Source organism: Lynx canadensis, chromosome F1 (genome assembly GCF_007474595.2).
Source record: "Lynx canadensis isolate LIC74 chromosome F1, mLynCan4.pri.v2, whole genome shotgun sequence".
Classification (NCBI taxonomy): Eukaryota; Metazoa; Chordata; class Mammalia; order Carnivora; family Felidae; genus Lynx; species Lynx canadensis.
In genome coordinates, this window is record NC_044319.2 from 17,859,639 (window position 1) to 17,876,396 (window position 16,758).

General features: G+C 36.6%; 1 protein-coding gene and 1 pseudogene across 8 annotated transcripts in view; one reads left to right on the plus strand and one right to left on the minus strand.

Annotated features, from left to right (window-relative positions):
* The window catches only part of COP1 (COP1 E3 ubiquitin ligase), a 281,667-nt gene that overhangs the window by 195,536 nt on the left and 69,373 nt on the right, over positions 1–16,758 (minus strand). For all 8 annotated transcript variants that reach the window (XR_003965751.1, XM_030301693.1, XM_030301697.1 and 5 more), the window contains one exon: positions 9,968–10,036. Coding sequence is in view for 7 of the 8 variants with exons in the window: in XM_030301693.1 (XP_030157553.1) it covers positions 9,968–10,036 (69 nt within the window). In the remaining variant the exon portion in view is untranslated. The remainder of the gene's footprint in view (positions 1–9,967; positions 10,037–16,758) is intronic.
* Positions 10,567–12,807, plus strand: LOC115505493 (annotated as a pseudogene).

Here is a 16,758-nt window from a genome sequence, read left to right on the forward strand (position 1 = left end):
AAATAACAAAAACCAACAAAGGAAACATAAAACAAAGAATAAAATGGTAGGCTTAAGCCGTAACACTTCCATTAAATGTAAATGGTCTAAATATACTAGGACTGATTCTGGCGGAGTGGATAAAAAAAAACTCTTGCTATCTTTAAGAAACTCACCTCAAATATAATTATTCAGTAATTCATGTAACAAGGAAACAAAGACTCAGTAAAGATGCAGAAATTTTTTGCTACACATTTAACAAATTTTACATTGCAGCATGCAATTGCAGAAAAAAGTCTTTTTCAAAGACAAATCTTTCAAAATTTAACCAACAGGTGAGAGTGCAGATATCATATTTAATATCTGAAGGACATTAAACACCAACTATTTACTGATAAAACACCAACTATTTACTGATAAAAATAAATAGGAATAAAACACCAACTATTTACTGATAAGAATGTAATTAAAACAGCAATCAGAAACAAAAAGGCAACAAGAAAACTCCAATGTCCAAGTAATAATTTTACTTCTTTTTTAGTGTTTGTTTATTTCTTTTAAGAGAGAGAGAGAATCCCAAGCAGGCTCTGTGCTGTCAGCGCAAAATCTGACACAGGGCTTGATCTCACAAACCCTGAGTTCGTGATATGAGCAGAAATCAAGAGTAAGATGCTTAACCTACTGAGCTGCCCAGAAGCCCCCTAATAAATTTACTTCTAAATAACCCATAGGCCTAAGAAAAACTGTAATGAAAATTAGAAATTCTCTTGAACTAAGGAATAACAAATAAAATACCATACCGAAATCATCAGATGCAACCAAGGAAAAATTATGGCCTTAAATCCCTATATTAGAAAAAGCAGTATGCATAATATGTACATCCAAGAAATTAGAAAAGGAATAATAAAATAAAACCAAAGAAAGTAGAACAGTAGAAATTATAAAGTGCATAAATTAGTCAAATGGAAAGCAAAAATAAAAAGAGAACAGAAACAAAGCCAATAGTTGGTTCTTTTAGATAGACAGACTCATAAAACTGGCAAGAGTGAATCAAGAAAAAAAAAAAGGAAAAGGGAAAGCAGCAGTAAGCAAAGTCAGGAATGAAAGTTATTACTAAACACTCTGGGGGGCGTTCAAAACTTAGTATTAAGACCAATCTTACACCAATCCATTTGAAAATTTAGATGAAACAAACAACTAGAAAAAGCATAACATGTCATAGGTGATATTTAAAACAAAAACTGAACAATCGTAACTGTTGCGTAACAGTTATTCTGTTATTCTGTAAGAGAATAAGCATTAACTGCATAAGCACATTAAGTGTTGCAGTAACTAATCAATAGTTTAAAACTTTCTGCAAACAAACAACAAATCCAGAGAGTTTCTTCAGCAAAATCATTAAGCATTCAACAAAAATATCCTCCCTAGACTACACAAACTCTTCCAGAAAACAGAAGAAGGGTACATTCCCAAACTCATTTGATAAAATAACAAACTTTATAGCAAAGCTGGACAAGATCAGCATAAGAAAAAACTTATAGGACAATCTCACTAATGAAAATAGATGTAAAATCCTAAACAAAGTATCAGCAAACCAAACAATACAGAAGAGGATATATATCATGGCCAAGTTTGGTTTACACTAGGAATGCAAGTAGGGCAAACAACCATCCTGGGGGGGAGGGGGGGGGGTGTTCCTAGAATGCAGAATGTTCAGTGATAAAAACAGAATATGCCTGGGCAAATCAGGATGGATGATCACCCTAGCTGCAAAGCTAATTGACCCTTTTATGTTAAACCAATTTAATTATTCACATTCACAGAATGAAAAAAAGTAAGTATCATCTCAGATGCACAAAAATTTTGGAGAATACTCCATCCCCACTAATGATTAAAGGGGAAAAAAAAAGTCCTCTTAGGAAACTGGGAATAGAAATTTACTTCCTTGAACAATAAAAAGTACCTACAAAAAAACCTACAGAAAACATCATACCTAATGGTGACACGTCGAAAGCTTTCACTTTGAGATCAGCACCAAGACTAGGATGCCCCGCTATCACCACTTCTATTCATCACTGTACCGGATGTCCTAGCCAGCAGAGTAAGACAAGAGAAATAAATAAAAGATATAAGGATCATAAAGAAAGAAACTAAACTGTTAATACTTGCAGATGACGATGTGTATACAGAAGACATAAAAGAATCTACAAATAAATTATTAGAATTAATAAGAATTTAACAAGGTTGCTGGATAAAAAAATTACCTATAAAAATCAACTATATTTTTATGCACCAGCAACAAACAGTAAGAAACTGAAATTGAAGACACAGACATTGTTTATAATAGTATAAAAAAAAATTACTGAAGACCTAATAAATCTAAAACAAAGGTGTGTAAGAATTCCCTAAAAAATATCCAAATTGTGAAGGACATTCTTAAGGACCTAATTATATACAGAGAAATCCTTCATTCATGGGTCAAAAGCCTCAATATTGTATATGGATATACTCTCCCAAATTGATCTACGGAGTCAAAGTAATCCCAGTTTAAAAAAAAAAAAAATCACAGCAGGTTTACCATGTAAATGTACCAGCTGGTTTTAAAATTTATATAGAAAGGGGTGCCTGGGTGGCTCACTCAGTTGAGCGTCCGACTTCGGCTCAGGTCATGATCTCACGGTTCGTGGGTTCAAGCCCCGCGTCCAGCTTTGTGCTGCCAGCTCAGAGCCTGGAGCCTGCTTCAGATTCTGTGCCTGGAGACACAGCATCTGCCCCTCTCTCTGCCCCTCCCCCACTCACGCTCTGTCTCTCAAAAATAAAATGTTAAAAAAATAAATAAAATAAAATTTATATAGAAATAACAAGAGCCATAGATAGCTGAGAATTTCCTAAAGAACAGTAATTTAAAGCTCTAGTATTTACCACAACATAGTTCTGCAAAAAGATAGACAAATAGACCAGTGAAGCAGAAAAGAGAGCCTAGAAATGGACCCTCACATACATGGACACATTATGCATGACAAAGGTCATGCTTGAGAGCAATAGGAAAAAGATGGACTTAATTAAGGATGCTTGGACAAATGGATATCCATATGAAAAGTTGCCTACCCTTCACATTATACATGATAATAAATTCCCAAATAGATTATAACCTGAATGTCAAAAATAAAAATAAATAAATAAAGCTTCAAGTACTTAATATGGCAAAATGTCCTCATGACTGCAGGTGGGAAATTCTGTATCTAACTCAAAAGGCAGGGAAGACCAATAACTCTAACTCTATTAAAAAACAGGGGCACCTGGGAGGTTCAGTTGGTTAGGCACCTGATTCCTGGACTCTTGATTCTGGCTCAGGCCTCAATCTCATGGTTCCTGGGATCAAGCCCCAAGCGGGGCTCTATGTACTGAAAGCGTAGAGCCTACTTGGCATTCTCTCTCTCCCTCTCTCTTTCCCCTCCCCTGCTGGTGCTCGAGCTCTCTCTCTCTCTCAAATAATAAACTTAAAAAAAAAAAAAATAGAAACTTCTGTTAGTCAAATGACATCATCAAGGTAATGAAATAAGCAGCCCAATTAGATGGGAGAAAATATCTACTAAAGACAGAGATAGATAGATAGATAGATCGATCAAAGAATTTTTATCTAGAATATATAAACAACAAACCATTAACAAAATCAACTAAATAGAAAAGATGCAAAAAACTTTAAACAAGTACTTTACACATACAAAAAATCCAATCAGCCAATAAAAAACATAGTTTAACTGGTGCTCAACCTCATTAGTCATTAGAAAAATGCAAATTAAAACTACAAAGAGATAGCAATACATACTCCCCAGATTAGCTACACTGAAAAAAGTCTATTGTGATACCAATAGACTTTTGGCAAGAATACAGTGCAGTAATAACACACACAAAACACCTGTAGGAAGAGTAACTAATACAACTACTTGGGAAAAGTTTGTTATCTACTAAGTTTGAAGATATATTTTGTCCTATGACTCATCAGCTCCACTCCTACATACATACCAAACAGATATACATGCATATATATGCCTGGGTACATACATAAGATAGTAGCATTATCTGTGAATAGCCCAAAACCAAAAACAACTCCAAAGCCCATCAACCACAATGGTTGAATGCGGTATATTCAATTAATAAAATACCATGCAACAAAACTAATCTACTATAGCCATATACGATATGGACGAACCTTAAAATTGAGTCTCAGACAAGAACAGAAAAAAACAATACATGCTGAAGTAAATCTTTTGAAGTTCAAAAAAAGAGAGACTCATAAATACTTAGGCATCAAAATAATAAAGAAAAACAGGGAGGTGATTATCAGAATACTAACCCACTTAATGGACAAGGGAAAAAGCAACCATCTGGAAAGGTTAGGCAGGAACCTTGGGAGTCCCAGCAATAACCTGACTGTTTAATCAGGACAGTGGTTACATGGATAGTCATTCTATAAATCTTTAAACTGTAAATTTGTTTATGGACTTTTTTATTTCATATAAAAACAATATAAAATTCACTGGAACTCCAAACAAAACCAAAAAGAAACCCAAGACTTACTTATCAAAACTGTCTGCTCCTGAGACCAATATTACATATGTTAACTAACTTGAATCTAAATTAAAAAGAAAAAAAAAAAAAGCTACGGCAACTGAGTGGCTCAGTTGGGTTAAGCATCCGACTCGATTTCGGATCAGGTCATGATCTCAGAGTTCATGGGATCGAGCCCCACATTGGGTTCTGCGCTGACAGTGCAGAGCCTGCTTGGGATTCTCCCTCCCCCTCTCTCTCTGCCCTTCCCCAGCCTGTGCTTGCTCACTTGCTCGCTCTCTCTCTCTCAAAATAAACATTTAAAAAAAGAATGAAAAAAAAAAGCTGTCCTATTTCAGTAAACAGGTACCACAAATGTACAGAAACACATTTTGAATTTTTTTTAATATTTTTAATGTTTATTTTTGAGAGAGAGAGAGGAAGGCAGAGAGAGAGAGAGAGAGAGAGAGAGAGGAAGGCAGAGAGAGAGAGAGAGAGAGAGAGAGAGAGAGAGAGAGAACCTGTGTGTGTGAGCAGGGGAGGAGCAGAGAGAAAAGGGGACAGAGGATCCACAGCAGACTCTGCCCTGACAGCAGGGAGTCCAATGCAGGGCTGAAACCCATGAACCATGAGATCATGACCTGAGCTGAAGTCAGATGCTTAATCGACTGAGCCATCCAGGTGCCCCCAAAAGTTAAAACTAAGTCAAATGAAATATAAGGCAATCATTTAAATGCTGGTACAAATTTGACTTTTACCTTAAACCCAGGGCCCTTTTGTTCCATGTGACCATGAAGAAAGAATAACATGTTCATTTAAATATATTTACTTATTGGGGCACCTGGGTGGCTCAGTCGTTCAGCATCCAACTTCTGACTTCAGCTCAGGTCATGATCTCACAGTGTGTGAGAGCGAGCCCCACCTCGGGTCTTTGCTGACAGAGCAGACCCTGCTTGGGATTCTCTCTCTCTCTCTGCCCCTCCCCCTCACTCACATGCATTCACACTCCTCTCTCTCTAAAAATAAATAAAAACTTTAAATATTTATACTTATCAAATGCTGTGGTAGGCAGAATCTAAGATAGCCTCCAAAGATTCCCACTTAGTATTCACACCCTTGTGTTAATTACCTCTCCTGGTGTGGGTTGGACCTAATGATTTGCTTCTAATGACCAGAAGATAGTACATGTGCTGGAATGTAACTTCCAAATTGGAGTGACTGCTGTCTTCAAAACGTTCTTTCCTTCTCACTTGCTCCCTCTGAGAGAAGCCAGCAGCCATGTAGTAAGCAACCAATGGAGAAGTCCATTTGCCATGGTATCGGTATCCCTTTCCAACAGCCAATGGGTGAGCCTGGAAGGATTCCTATCCCAGGCGAACTCTGAGGTAACTGCTACCCTGGCCAACACCTTGACAGTAGCTTGCTAGAAACCCTGAGCCAAGGCACTCAGCTACATTGCACCACGATTCCTGACCCAAGATATTAAATGTTTAATGTTTCAAGCCATTAAATTTGATGGTAACTTGTTACACAGCAATAGGTAACAAATGCAAACGCCTACTATGTGTCCTCTTAATATCTGAAAAAGAGTCAGTAGGGAAAATTAACTCAAAAACGAAAAATTAAATGTAGGATTCTAATAGCCCTAAAGTACTGGCAAGATGTGATATTGAAGCAAATAAGTATGTTAAATCTGAAAAGCAGATTTAACTTCTTAGATTGGTATATATAAATATCTAAACCAACGTGCATCATGACCCCACTAAAAGTTAAGTATAAGATCACAAAGTTAATTTTCAAAGTCTGAATGTTAATCTTAGGAAAATAAATTCAAAAGTAGTACTTTGCCGCCTGGTCAGCCTATACTTTGATTGAATAAGTTCAAGTATAAATTACACAACAGGACATAAGACCTCTAACAACGATATTCATTTTGAGGATTAAGTATGCAAATATACTTCATAATATATGTGAAAAAATATAATCACTTCATTCTGTGGGTACTAAATTAATCAACTAAATTCCTAGACTAAAGTTTCTTCTGATTACATATCACTACTGGTACCTGACTCCAATTATGGAGAAATTTATGAAATTCAATCAAAGTAACTGATAAATTTTTAAAGTCTATTGACATAGCACTAAATTTTCAAATGTTTTAAACTTTGTTAACCTTGCTCCTCAGTGTCTCTTACATAATTAAATCTGAAATACTCAAAGCATGGGCACAACAACAACAAACAAAGAAAACCAAAATGTAGTAATAACAATATAATCAATGCACAAAATAGATATCAATATCCAGAAGTACTTAGAACTAGTGCACTTCATAGTTAAACTGCCCACAGTAAGAAAATATGGTTCAAAATGGAAAAAGAAATCATTCAATCACAAAGATCAATCTAAAGTCAAACTATAAAATTCTACAGTACAATTAACCCAGACATTTAACTGCAAAAACACAGAAACACAGATACTAAGAGCTATGGATCAAAAGCGGTATCCTAGAAGGTACTATTAGAGGCCCTCAACCACCACATCCGAGAGAGGAAAAATTACAATCACAAGGATGAATTATTTACTAGAAAATAATTTTCTGTTGATCTCTCCCATTTCTGAACATCCTGTCATAGCTTTAGTTCCAAATTATCTTTTCAAGGATGTTTCTACAGCAAACACAGAAATAGTGAATTTGCCCGTGACAGAGGGCAGATTTATTTTCTGATCGATATGATAAAAATAGTATCTCCCTGCAGGGCAAAGACTAGATACGTTTGCCAGAGACCCCTTTAAAAGCCTGGGATTTCTCAAACTCGGGGTTCCTTTGTGGTTACATAAATACACTGTATGTGCAGCATTCGCCTGAGCGCATCTCTACGACACCCTGGTGAGACTTGAGGTTCAGAGAAAACATACAAACATGAAGCAGGTGCACCAAATGTGCCCACAATAAAATCCTCTATCTCCAGCCCAGAAGTCTCATGTAACGGACAGCACAAATGAAAGTGTTACAGGCTAACTTGTGAGATTGCTAGTAAGGTAATAGTCTCAGGATCTTCACAGTTTCTTTAGAGTTATATACTGTATCCTTTTATTACCTGAGACATTTTAAAATCTAACAATTTTGTTGCAAGCATTAACAGACCCCTAGAAAAGCAGTGAAAAACCAGGGTCTAATAAAAACCTTAAATAATTCAGGACACAGGGACTCCCGGGTGACCCAGTAGGTTAAGCGTCTGACTTCAGCTCAGGTCATGATCTCATGGCTCGTGAGTTCGAGCCCCACACCAGGCTCTGTGCTGACAACTCAGAGCCTGGAGCCTGCTTTGGATTCTGTGTCTCCCTCTCTCTCTGCCCCTCCCTGGCTCACACTTTGCCTCTTTCTCAAAAATAAATAAACATTAAAACAAAAACTTTTAATAATAATTCATGACACAGATAATGACCAGCCGTTTACTTAACCCTCAGACACCCTCATGTTTGGACTGCACACTTAATTGAGTCATTTACTCATTCATTATCACGTAATTCCTCATGTACTTAATCCCATGTTCAATGAGTTTAAAGTCCAAGGCAGAAAGAAGCGTATGTATGAAACTACTGCAAAACAATTTCACATTCTGTCTTAAAAAGTTGGGAGGTATGTATGCGATATGAAAAACTATCACTTTTCCAAAGAATTTTCTATAGCAAAAAGATGTTGAGTGTACATATTAAAGTAATAATTTTATTTCCATATATCATAAAATTTTCAGCTTTGCTACGCAACGTGTGGTCCAAGGACCAACAACATCATCACCTGAAGCTTCCTAGAAATGCAGACTATGGGGCTCCAAAATACACCCCGAATCAGAACCTGGATTCTAACTATCTTCAGGTGATTCTTATGCAGATCAAAGTTTAAGTAGCCACCAAAAGAAAAAAAGAGAGGAATAAATTTTAAATTTATAATGAAAATGTTTTTGTTAATGGACATATTAAAACCACAATTATTAGCTCAGTAAAGCTTAAGTTTAAGAAAACAAGTGAAAAACCAGATAAAGAATATTTAGCTATCAACAGTATCATAGTACAGGAAAATCCAATTGGAACAAAGTAAGAAAAAGTAAAAACAGATATCACGAATAATCGAAACAAGGAAACATCAAACTAAGATAATGTAAGGTTCTGACAACATACACTAACCATACTTCATCACAATAAAAACATCTCTCTTTAGTTTCAAAAACAGATGGCCTAGAACTGAGCACATAATAGACATTACATGTATTTTCTAGGTGAATAAAAAAATCTTACTTAGAAATCTTAAAATAAAAATATAAGAGATTTGAGGACAGTTCAGAATTTAAATGTAGAACTCCTTTTTGAAGTTATATTGGCATTCTCCCCATAATACAGAATTTTGCCTTTGATTTTTCCATATTTTGTACAAGTGTGAAATGATTGAAGAATTTTATAAATGTCAAATGAAAAAAATCCTGATTATAAGATTATTAATAAAAAATTACCTTTTAGCTATCCTGCATGACATACTTTCCAAGTTCCAAATAGGCAGCTATGTTTTTGCCTGTTTTTCCCCCCAGCATACATTTCTGCCATAAGAAAAATACCTAAGACTTTATTATCTAAAGTTCCGAAGTTCTCTTTTCAGGGTGTCATTTGATAATTCTATTTTCTGTTCTTTAGAGCTTTGAGGTAAGTCACTGTATTCAATCCTACAGAAAACTTTTCAGTACATCTCCAAAAAGGGATTTTTAAAGTACCAATTTGTAGGGGTACCTGAAGGCTCAGTCAGTTAAGCATCCGACTCTTGATCTTGGCCCAGGCCACGATCTCAAGATTCATGGGATCGAGCCCCACGTAGCCTGCTTGGGACTCTCTCTCTCTCCCTCTTTCTATGCCCCTCCCCTGCTCATGTGCTCTCTCAAAATAAATAAACAAACATTAAAAAATATGGGGCGCCTGGGTGGCGCAGTCGGTTAAGCGTCCGACTTCAGCCAGGTCACGATCTCGCGGTCCGTGAGTTCGAGCCCCGTGTCGGGCTCTGGGCTGATGGCTCAGAGCCTGGAGCCTGTTTCCGATTCTGTGTCTCCCTCTCTCTCTGCCCCTCCCCCGTTCATGCTCTGTCTCTCTCTGTCCCAAAAATAAATAAAAAACGTTGAAAAAAAAATTAAAAAAAAAATAATAATAATAATGATAAAGTATCCAAAAAAAGTAAAAAATAAAGAATAAAAATGTTTTAAAAATAATAACAAAGTACCAAGTTTTAAAGGTAAAAGTTAAAATAACAAAGCATAAGGAAACTGCCTACAACTCAAAAGCCTTTTTTAAATGTTTAAATAAACTTTTGAGCATGAAATGCCTTTACAAAAATGGGCAATAATAGGAATAGTCAACAGTAAATGAAACATTATGTAAAACATACAAAATAATATACCTCTCTCTTATTTCTTCTTGCAACCTTGAGGAATTCCATAAGGATCTGTAGTTGGGCTGCATGTGATTCCTATAACAGAAAATTATAATTGTTCTTTTAAAAACATGACTATGAGTTCAAAGTTTTCTTTAACACTGCAGTATAACCAGTATGAAACAACTTCATGCATCCATTTAAATCAGCCTATAACTTCTATTAATGAGTTTTCTGATTTACTAACTGGCATTTTTAAAAAGAAGCCATTTCCCCAAAACTAAAACTCATTTTAAGAAACAGGGGTTTTAAATTACATTTCTCATCTACCATACTGAAAAAACTGCTTACAGAAAATGGCAATTCTGTTACCTGCCCTAGCATTCTCTTCCAACCAAACTAAGAGAACACCAAGACAAAAATCATAGTGGATTCAACATAGTTCCTGGAAACTAAAATCACTTTCTCCAAAGGCAGAATAATATTTGGGAAGGAATTCATACCTTTTAGAAATGAAACTTACTATTTGTGGCTATTACCTACTCACACAAATGTGAGAATATATGTCCATAGAGAAGTTCAGACAAAAATCAGACATTTAAGAACAAATATTTTAATATAATCAAATGAAGGAAGAGGTAAATAATCTGAATTGTTAAGTGAAACAAACATGTAATAGATAAAAGATAATTATAAGCTTGACAGTTTCTGGGTATAAAATATAAAACTGAAAATATTTATCTGTTACTGTTAAAATTCACACAAAGAAACAAGGAATTCCAGGTGAAACTGATGAATGAATATATGTAAAAAGAGCATCAAAAGCTAAAAATGGAATGAGATAGTTTATTAACAAAGGTAACTCTAATTTCTTATATATTTCAAAAGAAGAATAATAAAGACCAGAAAATCATTTCCAAATCAAACAAAAATAAATAACAAAAAATAATAAAACTTTCATTTACCTTGTTATGCAACAGAATTGTCTGGGGGCATTTGTTAAAACAAATAGGGACAATTATATTTGATTCTGTTACTCTAGAAAATATTCCAAGAACCTTTGTTTCGCAAGTCTCCAGGGACGTCTGGATGGCTGTTAGTAAGGCAACCTACTTGATTTCGGCCATGATCGCAGGGTCTTGGGATTGAGCCTTGCACCCAGCTCTGCATTGAGTGTGGAGCTTGCTTAAGATTCTCTCTCCCTCTCCCCCTCCCCGCCTCTCTAAAATAAAACAAATAAATAAAACCAAGTCCCCAGATGATAAGAATAAGCCAGTCAAAATTTGACAAATCCCTAAATATTATACATATCACAAAAAGGCATGGCCACCCACTCCCAGAGTCTATCCCCTATGAGGAGAGGGTTCTTCATATTTTAAAGGGTAAAAGGCAAAACAGATCAATGAAATGTTTAAGTCAAGACAATAAGGACAAGGGAGAACAAATATAAAGAAGCAATCACATTAGGATATTCTGATTAACATAACCGAATTAATGTCTCACAAGTGAATAAATTTTTAAAACATAGTATCATGAAAATTTGAAAGTGAATTGTTTTCCTGCAAAACAAAGTGGTATTTACTAAACCTTAGACACATTCCTGAAAAGTTGAACTATCACACAGAACAAACTCATCAAGGCTCTGTGCCCCAACAATGATGACAAATACCCTTCTGCACCCTTCTTAGGACTTTTTTATACCGATTATCTATAAATGGAGCCTGCTTGAGACTCTGTCTCTCCTAGTCTCTCTCTGCCCCTCCCCTGCTCACGCTCTCTTTCTCTTTCTCAAGATAGAAAACTAGTTCTGCAAAAGAATGTGATTTGCAACAAATATGAAGGCTGAGGTTGTAGGAAAGGAGTGGCACAATGCTGTCCCAATTACCAACATACTGGGATGCAAGTAAGAATCCATCAGATAGGGAGCACCTGGGTGGCTCAGTCGGTTGAGCTCCCAACTCTGGATTTCGGCTCAGCTCATGGTCTCAAGGGGCTCACGTCATGATCTCAAGGTTCGTGGGATTGGACTCTATGCTGACAGCATGGAACCTGCTTGGAATTTTCTCTCTCCCTCTTTCTCTGTCCCTCCCCTGCTCACTCATGCTCACAGGCTCTCTCAAAATAAAAAAAATAAACTTTTTAAACAAAAAGAAATAAAGTTTTTTTTCACCAGATGGGACCTGGAATGGCTCAACAAATTCAATCTGTGTGCACAGAGTGCTAGGACCATGGGAAAGGGATCAGACCTAAAGACAGATGTAAAAGCTGCAATGGGAGGATGATAGTTCAAGAAAAGAAGATTCTAGAAGTTCATATTGACAAAGGCATGAAAGATGGCCAGAAGATAACATTCCACGGTGAAGGAGACCAAGAATCAAGACTGGAACCAGAAGATATCATCACTGTTTTAGATCAGAAAGACCATGCTATTTTCACTGGACAAGGAGATTTTTTCACATGTATGGATATACAGCTGGTTGAAGCGCTGTGTGGCTTTCAAAAGACAATATCTACTCTTGACAACTGAACCACCGTCATCACCTCCACGTGAGATTGTCAAGCATGGAGATATCAAGGGTGTGCTAAATGAAGGCATGCCAATTTATCATAGACCATATGAAAAAAGGTCACCTAATCATCACATTTAAGGTAAACTTTCCTGAGAAAGGCTTTTTCTCTCCTGACAAACTCTCTATACTGGAAAAACTCCTACCTGAGAGGAAGGAAGTAGTAGAGACTGATGAATTGGACCAGGTAGAACTGGTGGACTTTGACCCAAATCAGAAAGATGGCACCATTACAATGGAGAAGCACATGAGGATGATGAACATCCTCCTGGGGGTGATGCTCAGTGTCAGACCTCTTAACAGGGCTGGTGAATAACACTGCTGGCATGCTCTACACAGTAGCGAGTAAGTGAAGGACCACAATCATAGCTCACTACTTCCTGTTGTTTTTAATATTCAACTATAGTAGTGTTTTAAAAGTTAAATGAAGAGGGGCACCTGGGTGGCTCAGTCGGTTGAGCGTCCGACTTCGGCTCAGGTCATGATCTCAAAGTTTGTGGGTTCAAGCCCCACAACAGGCTCCATACTGACCACTTGCTCAGAGCCTGGAGCCTGCTTCAGATTCTGTGTCTCCTTCTCTCTCTGCCCCTCCCCTTCTCATGCTTTGTCTATTTCTCAAAAATAAATAAATGTAAAAAAAAAATTTTTTTTTAAAGTTAAATGAAGAATAAACTCAAATATAAAAGCTCTGACTTTGCTGTATGTATGATGACTTCAGTGTACAAGATAAATCTGTTTAGCACTTGTTAAAACTACTTTTTAAACCCCACCCCCCAGCATTTGTTAGGCCATACCTTGTAACTGATTTCAGTTCTATGTACATGAAACAGATTAGACTAAAATGCTAAGTGTATGTATTGACTTCAGTGTATGACCAAGCTATGAAGGTAAGACTTGTACTTAATTGGTAATCAAAGAACTTGATTTGTAGAAGTGTTGTCTGTAGTTATACTAAGTGGGATTCAATATGATGCCTCTGCATTTATTCTATTGCCTGAACAGTTACTTGAAAAAGGTATGCTATGTAATCTGGCCTCTGGTTCCAGTGATAGAAAGGACACCTTTCTAAAGAAGGAGTTTACTGCTGCTTGAGGGCCTGCACTCGTACAATGGCATTCCCTTCTGCTGTGCCATCTTTTTCTTTTTTAATATATATACACACATATATATATACCTCAGTTCGGATTAAGCTTTTTTTCCCTTCTCTTTGGACCATGATAAGCTTCAGAATAATGACTTCGGCAGCAGGGAAACTTAGAGTGAGGAGACATTCATGGAGAAGTTAATTTCCATGTATGAGATAGGAAGGTGTCACTTTAAACCATTTAACTAATGCTCCAAGTAACTGTAATTTAATGTTGCTAGTATAGCAAATTACAATGAATAGCTTTAATTGTAGGTTTAAAAGTCATGTTCGCAAGCTTAAATCTGGATATCAGAATTAAGCAATTCTTGAAATGTATGAATGTTTCCTTAATATACTGATTACAAAGCAAAAATAAACAAAATGAATACTCAAAAAGTTTGCTTTGGGGGGGGGGGCAAAATTAGCCTACATAAAAATATCCTCTGTGTCCATCAATGGATGAATGGATAAAGAAGATGTGGTATATATATATATACAATGGAGTATTACTCAGCAATAAAAAAGAATGAAATCTTGCCATCTGCAACTACGTGGATGGAACTAGAGGGTATTATGCTAAGCAAAATTAGTCAGAGAAAGACAAACATCATATGACCTCACTCATATGAGGACTTTAAGACACAAAACAGATGAACATAAGGGAAGGGAAGCAAAAATAATATAAAAACAGGGAGGGGGACAAAACAGAAGAGACTCTTCAATATGAAGAACACACAGAGGGTTACTGGAGGGGTTATGGGAGACAGGATGGGCTACATGGGTAAGGAGCATTAAGGAATCTACTCCTGAAATTACTGTTGCACTATATACTAACTAATTTGGATGTAAATTTAAAAAGTAAAATAAAATAATAAAAATAAAAAAATAAAAATTTCCTCTGTTACCACCTAATAAAGCTTAAAAAAAAGATTCAAAGGAATCCAACTATTTCCAAGTAACTTAACTTGTGTCAGAACAAAGCTCAGGAGTGTATAAAGTAACAGGAAAAAAAACCAGCACTAAACAAAATGAAATTTACAATTCCTGGCATCCAATCAAAAAATTAATAGTGTCCAACACTTAATTTTGGCTCAGGTCATGGTCTTGATCAAGCCCCACATCAGGCTCTACGCTGACAGCCAATAACTGACAAATCGTCAGGGAAATGTAAATCAAAAGCATTATGAGATATCACCTTATACCTGATACAATGGCTACTATCAAAAGGAGAAGAGCTAACAAATGCTGGTGAGGATGTCAAGAAAAGGGAGCCCCCGTGCACGAGTGGTGAGAATGTGAACTGGTACAACCACTGTGGCAAACAACAGTATGGAGGCTTCCCAAAAATTGAAAACAGTCATGTGGCTTTTCACCACATATCTGTTGGAAGGCTTCTAGGTACACAGGCAGCACCATGGCTACATGGCTTCCCTGGTGCACTTGGCCTTCAGATATACAAGGCACTGTGTCCCAGGTACCTGGAGATAAAAACTGTGATGGAGCAAATCCCTGAAATACAGAAGGACCAGTCTCACTGCAAGCTACTGAAACCTCTCTGCACAAGGTGGCCTACAAGCACCAAAGGACCAATTCAAACACCTCATTGCTGGAGGCATAAGGAGACCCTTGGGAGGGCAGTTCTGAAAAGAAGTTCACGTTAAGAATCCTCCCTCACTTTTCAAAACAAAAGCAAAAGCAAAACAAAGCCAATACTGGAGACAGAGGTGCTGGGCAATGAGAGGGCAGCCTGGCCACCATCTCTGAACCTTGAATCAAACTTCTGGGCATTCTTAAGGAAAATAAAATTGGAAACAGAACTACCATATGATTCAGTAATCCTACTTCTCAGTATTTATCCAAACAAATGAATCCCTATGCTGAAGAGGCATCTGAACCCCCATGTATACTACAGCATTATTTACAATAGCCAAGAAACGGAAACATCCTAAGTGTCTACAACCATGAATGGATAAAGACATGGCTATATATACAAAATGGAATACTATTCAGCCATGAGAATAAAAGAGATATTACCACTTGCAACAACATGAATGGACCTTGAGGGCATTATGCTACATGAAGAAAGTCTGACAGAGAAAGTCAAGTACTGTATTGATCTCACATGTGGAATCTTAAAATCCACCATACTCATAGAAATCAGATTTGTACTAACTAGAAATGGCAGGGCAGGGGGGAGGGGGTTAGATGAAGGCGATCAATAGGTACAAACTTCCAGTTATAAGATAAATAAGTACTGAGGATGTAATATACAACATGATGACTACAGTCAACACCACTGTATGGTGTATTTGAAAACTGCTAAAAGAGTAAATCCTAAAAAATTTTCATCACAAAAAAAAAACCTTTTTTTTTTCTTTTTTTTCTCTTCTTTATTTCTCCTGTATCTATATGAGATAATGGATGTTACTAAACTTACTGTGGTAATCACTGCACAATACATGTATGTCAAGACATTATGCTGTATACCTTAAGCTTATACAGTGTTATATGTCAATCATATCTCAATAAAACTAAAAGAAAATACATAAATAAAAGATAAAGCCTCCTCTTCTAAAAACACAGGAGAAATTCCTGCCAGTCCTATGCCCCAAAAAGACACAGCATGGGAGAACCATTCTGGTAAGCACAACCTCAGCTATTCCCTCGTCCTACTAAAAGACTCCCGTTCTATCAGATGCAATCCAGATCTAAGCTATGTTAATAAAGAATCCACCCACAGAATTTTTTAAACCGAAACTGGAAAGGAAAGCCCCTTTTCTTTCAAAACATAAATACAAATGAAGAAAGTACAAGTGACTATATTACCCACCATGTGATAAGAATCTGAGAAAAGGAAATCAGACCTGTCCCAAAGAAACAGACATGAAAAGCACCAAAGATCCAACAACATTCAAGTGACTGATCTCATTTCCTTATAGTCTCCAGAGAAGCTATGGTTCCAATCTTCCCCATCTTTGGTTGTTAAACTCTTCCTTTTCATATATGTCAGCTACTCACTCACTTACTTTACCCCTCCTTTTCATTTAAGCTAGGTCACAGGGACTCTGCTCCTGCTAAGGTGCGAGTTGCTCCTAATGGATCATATTCCATTCTTGACTAATACA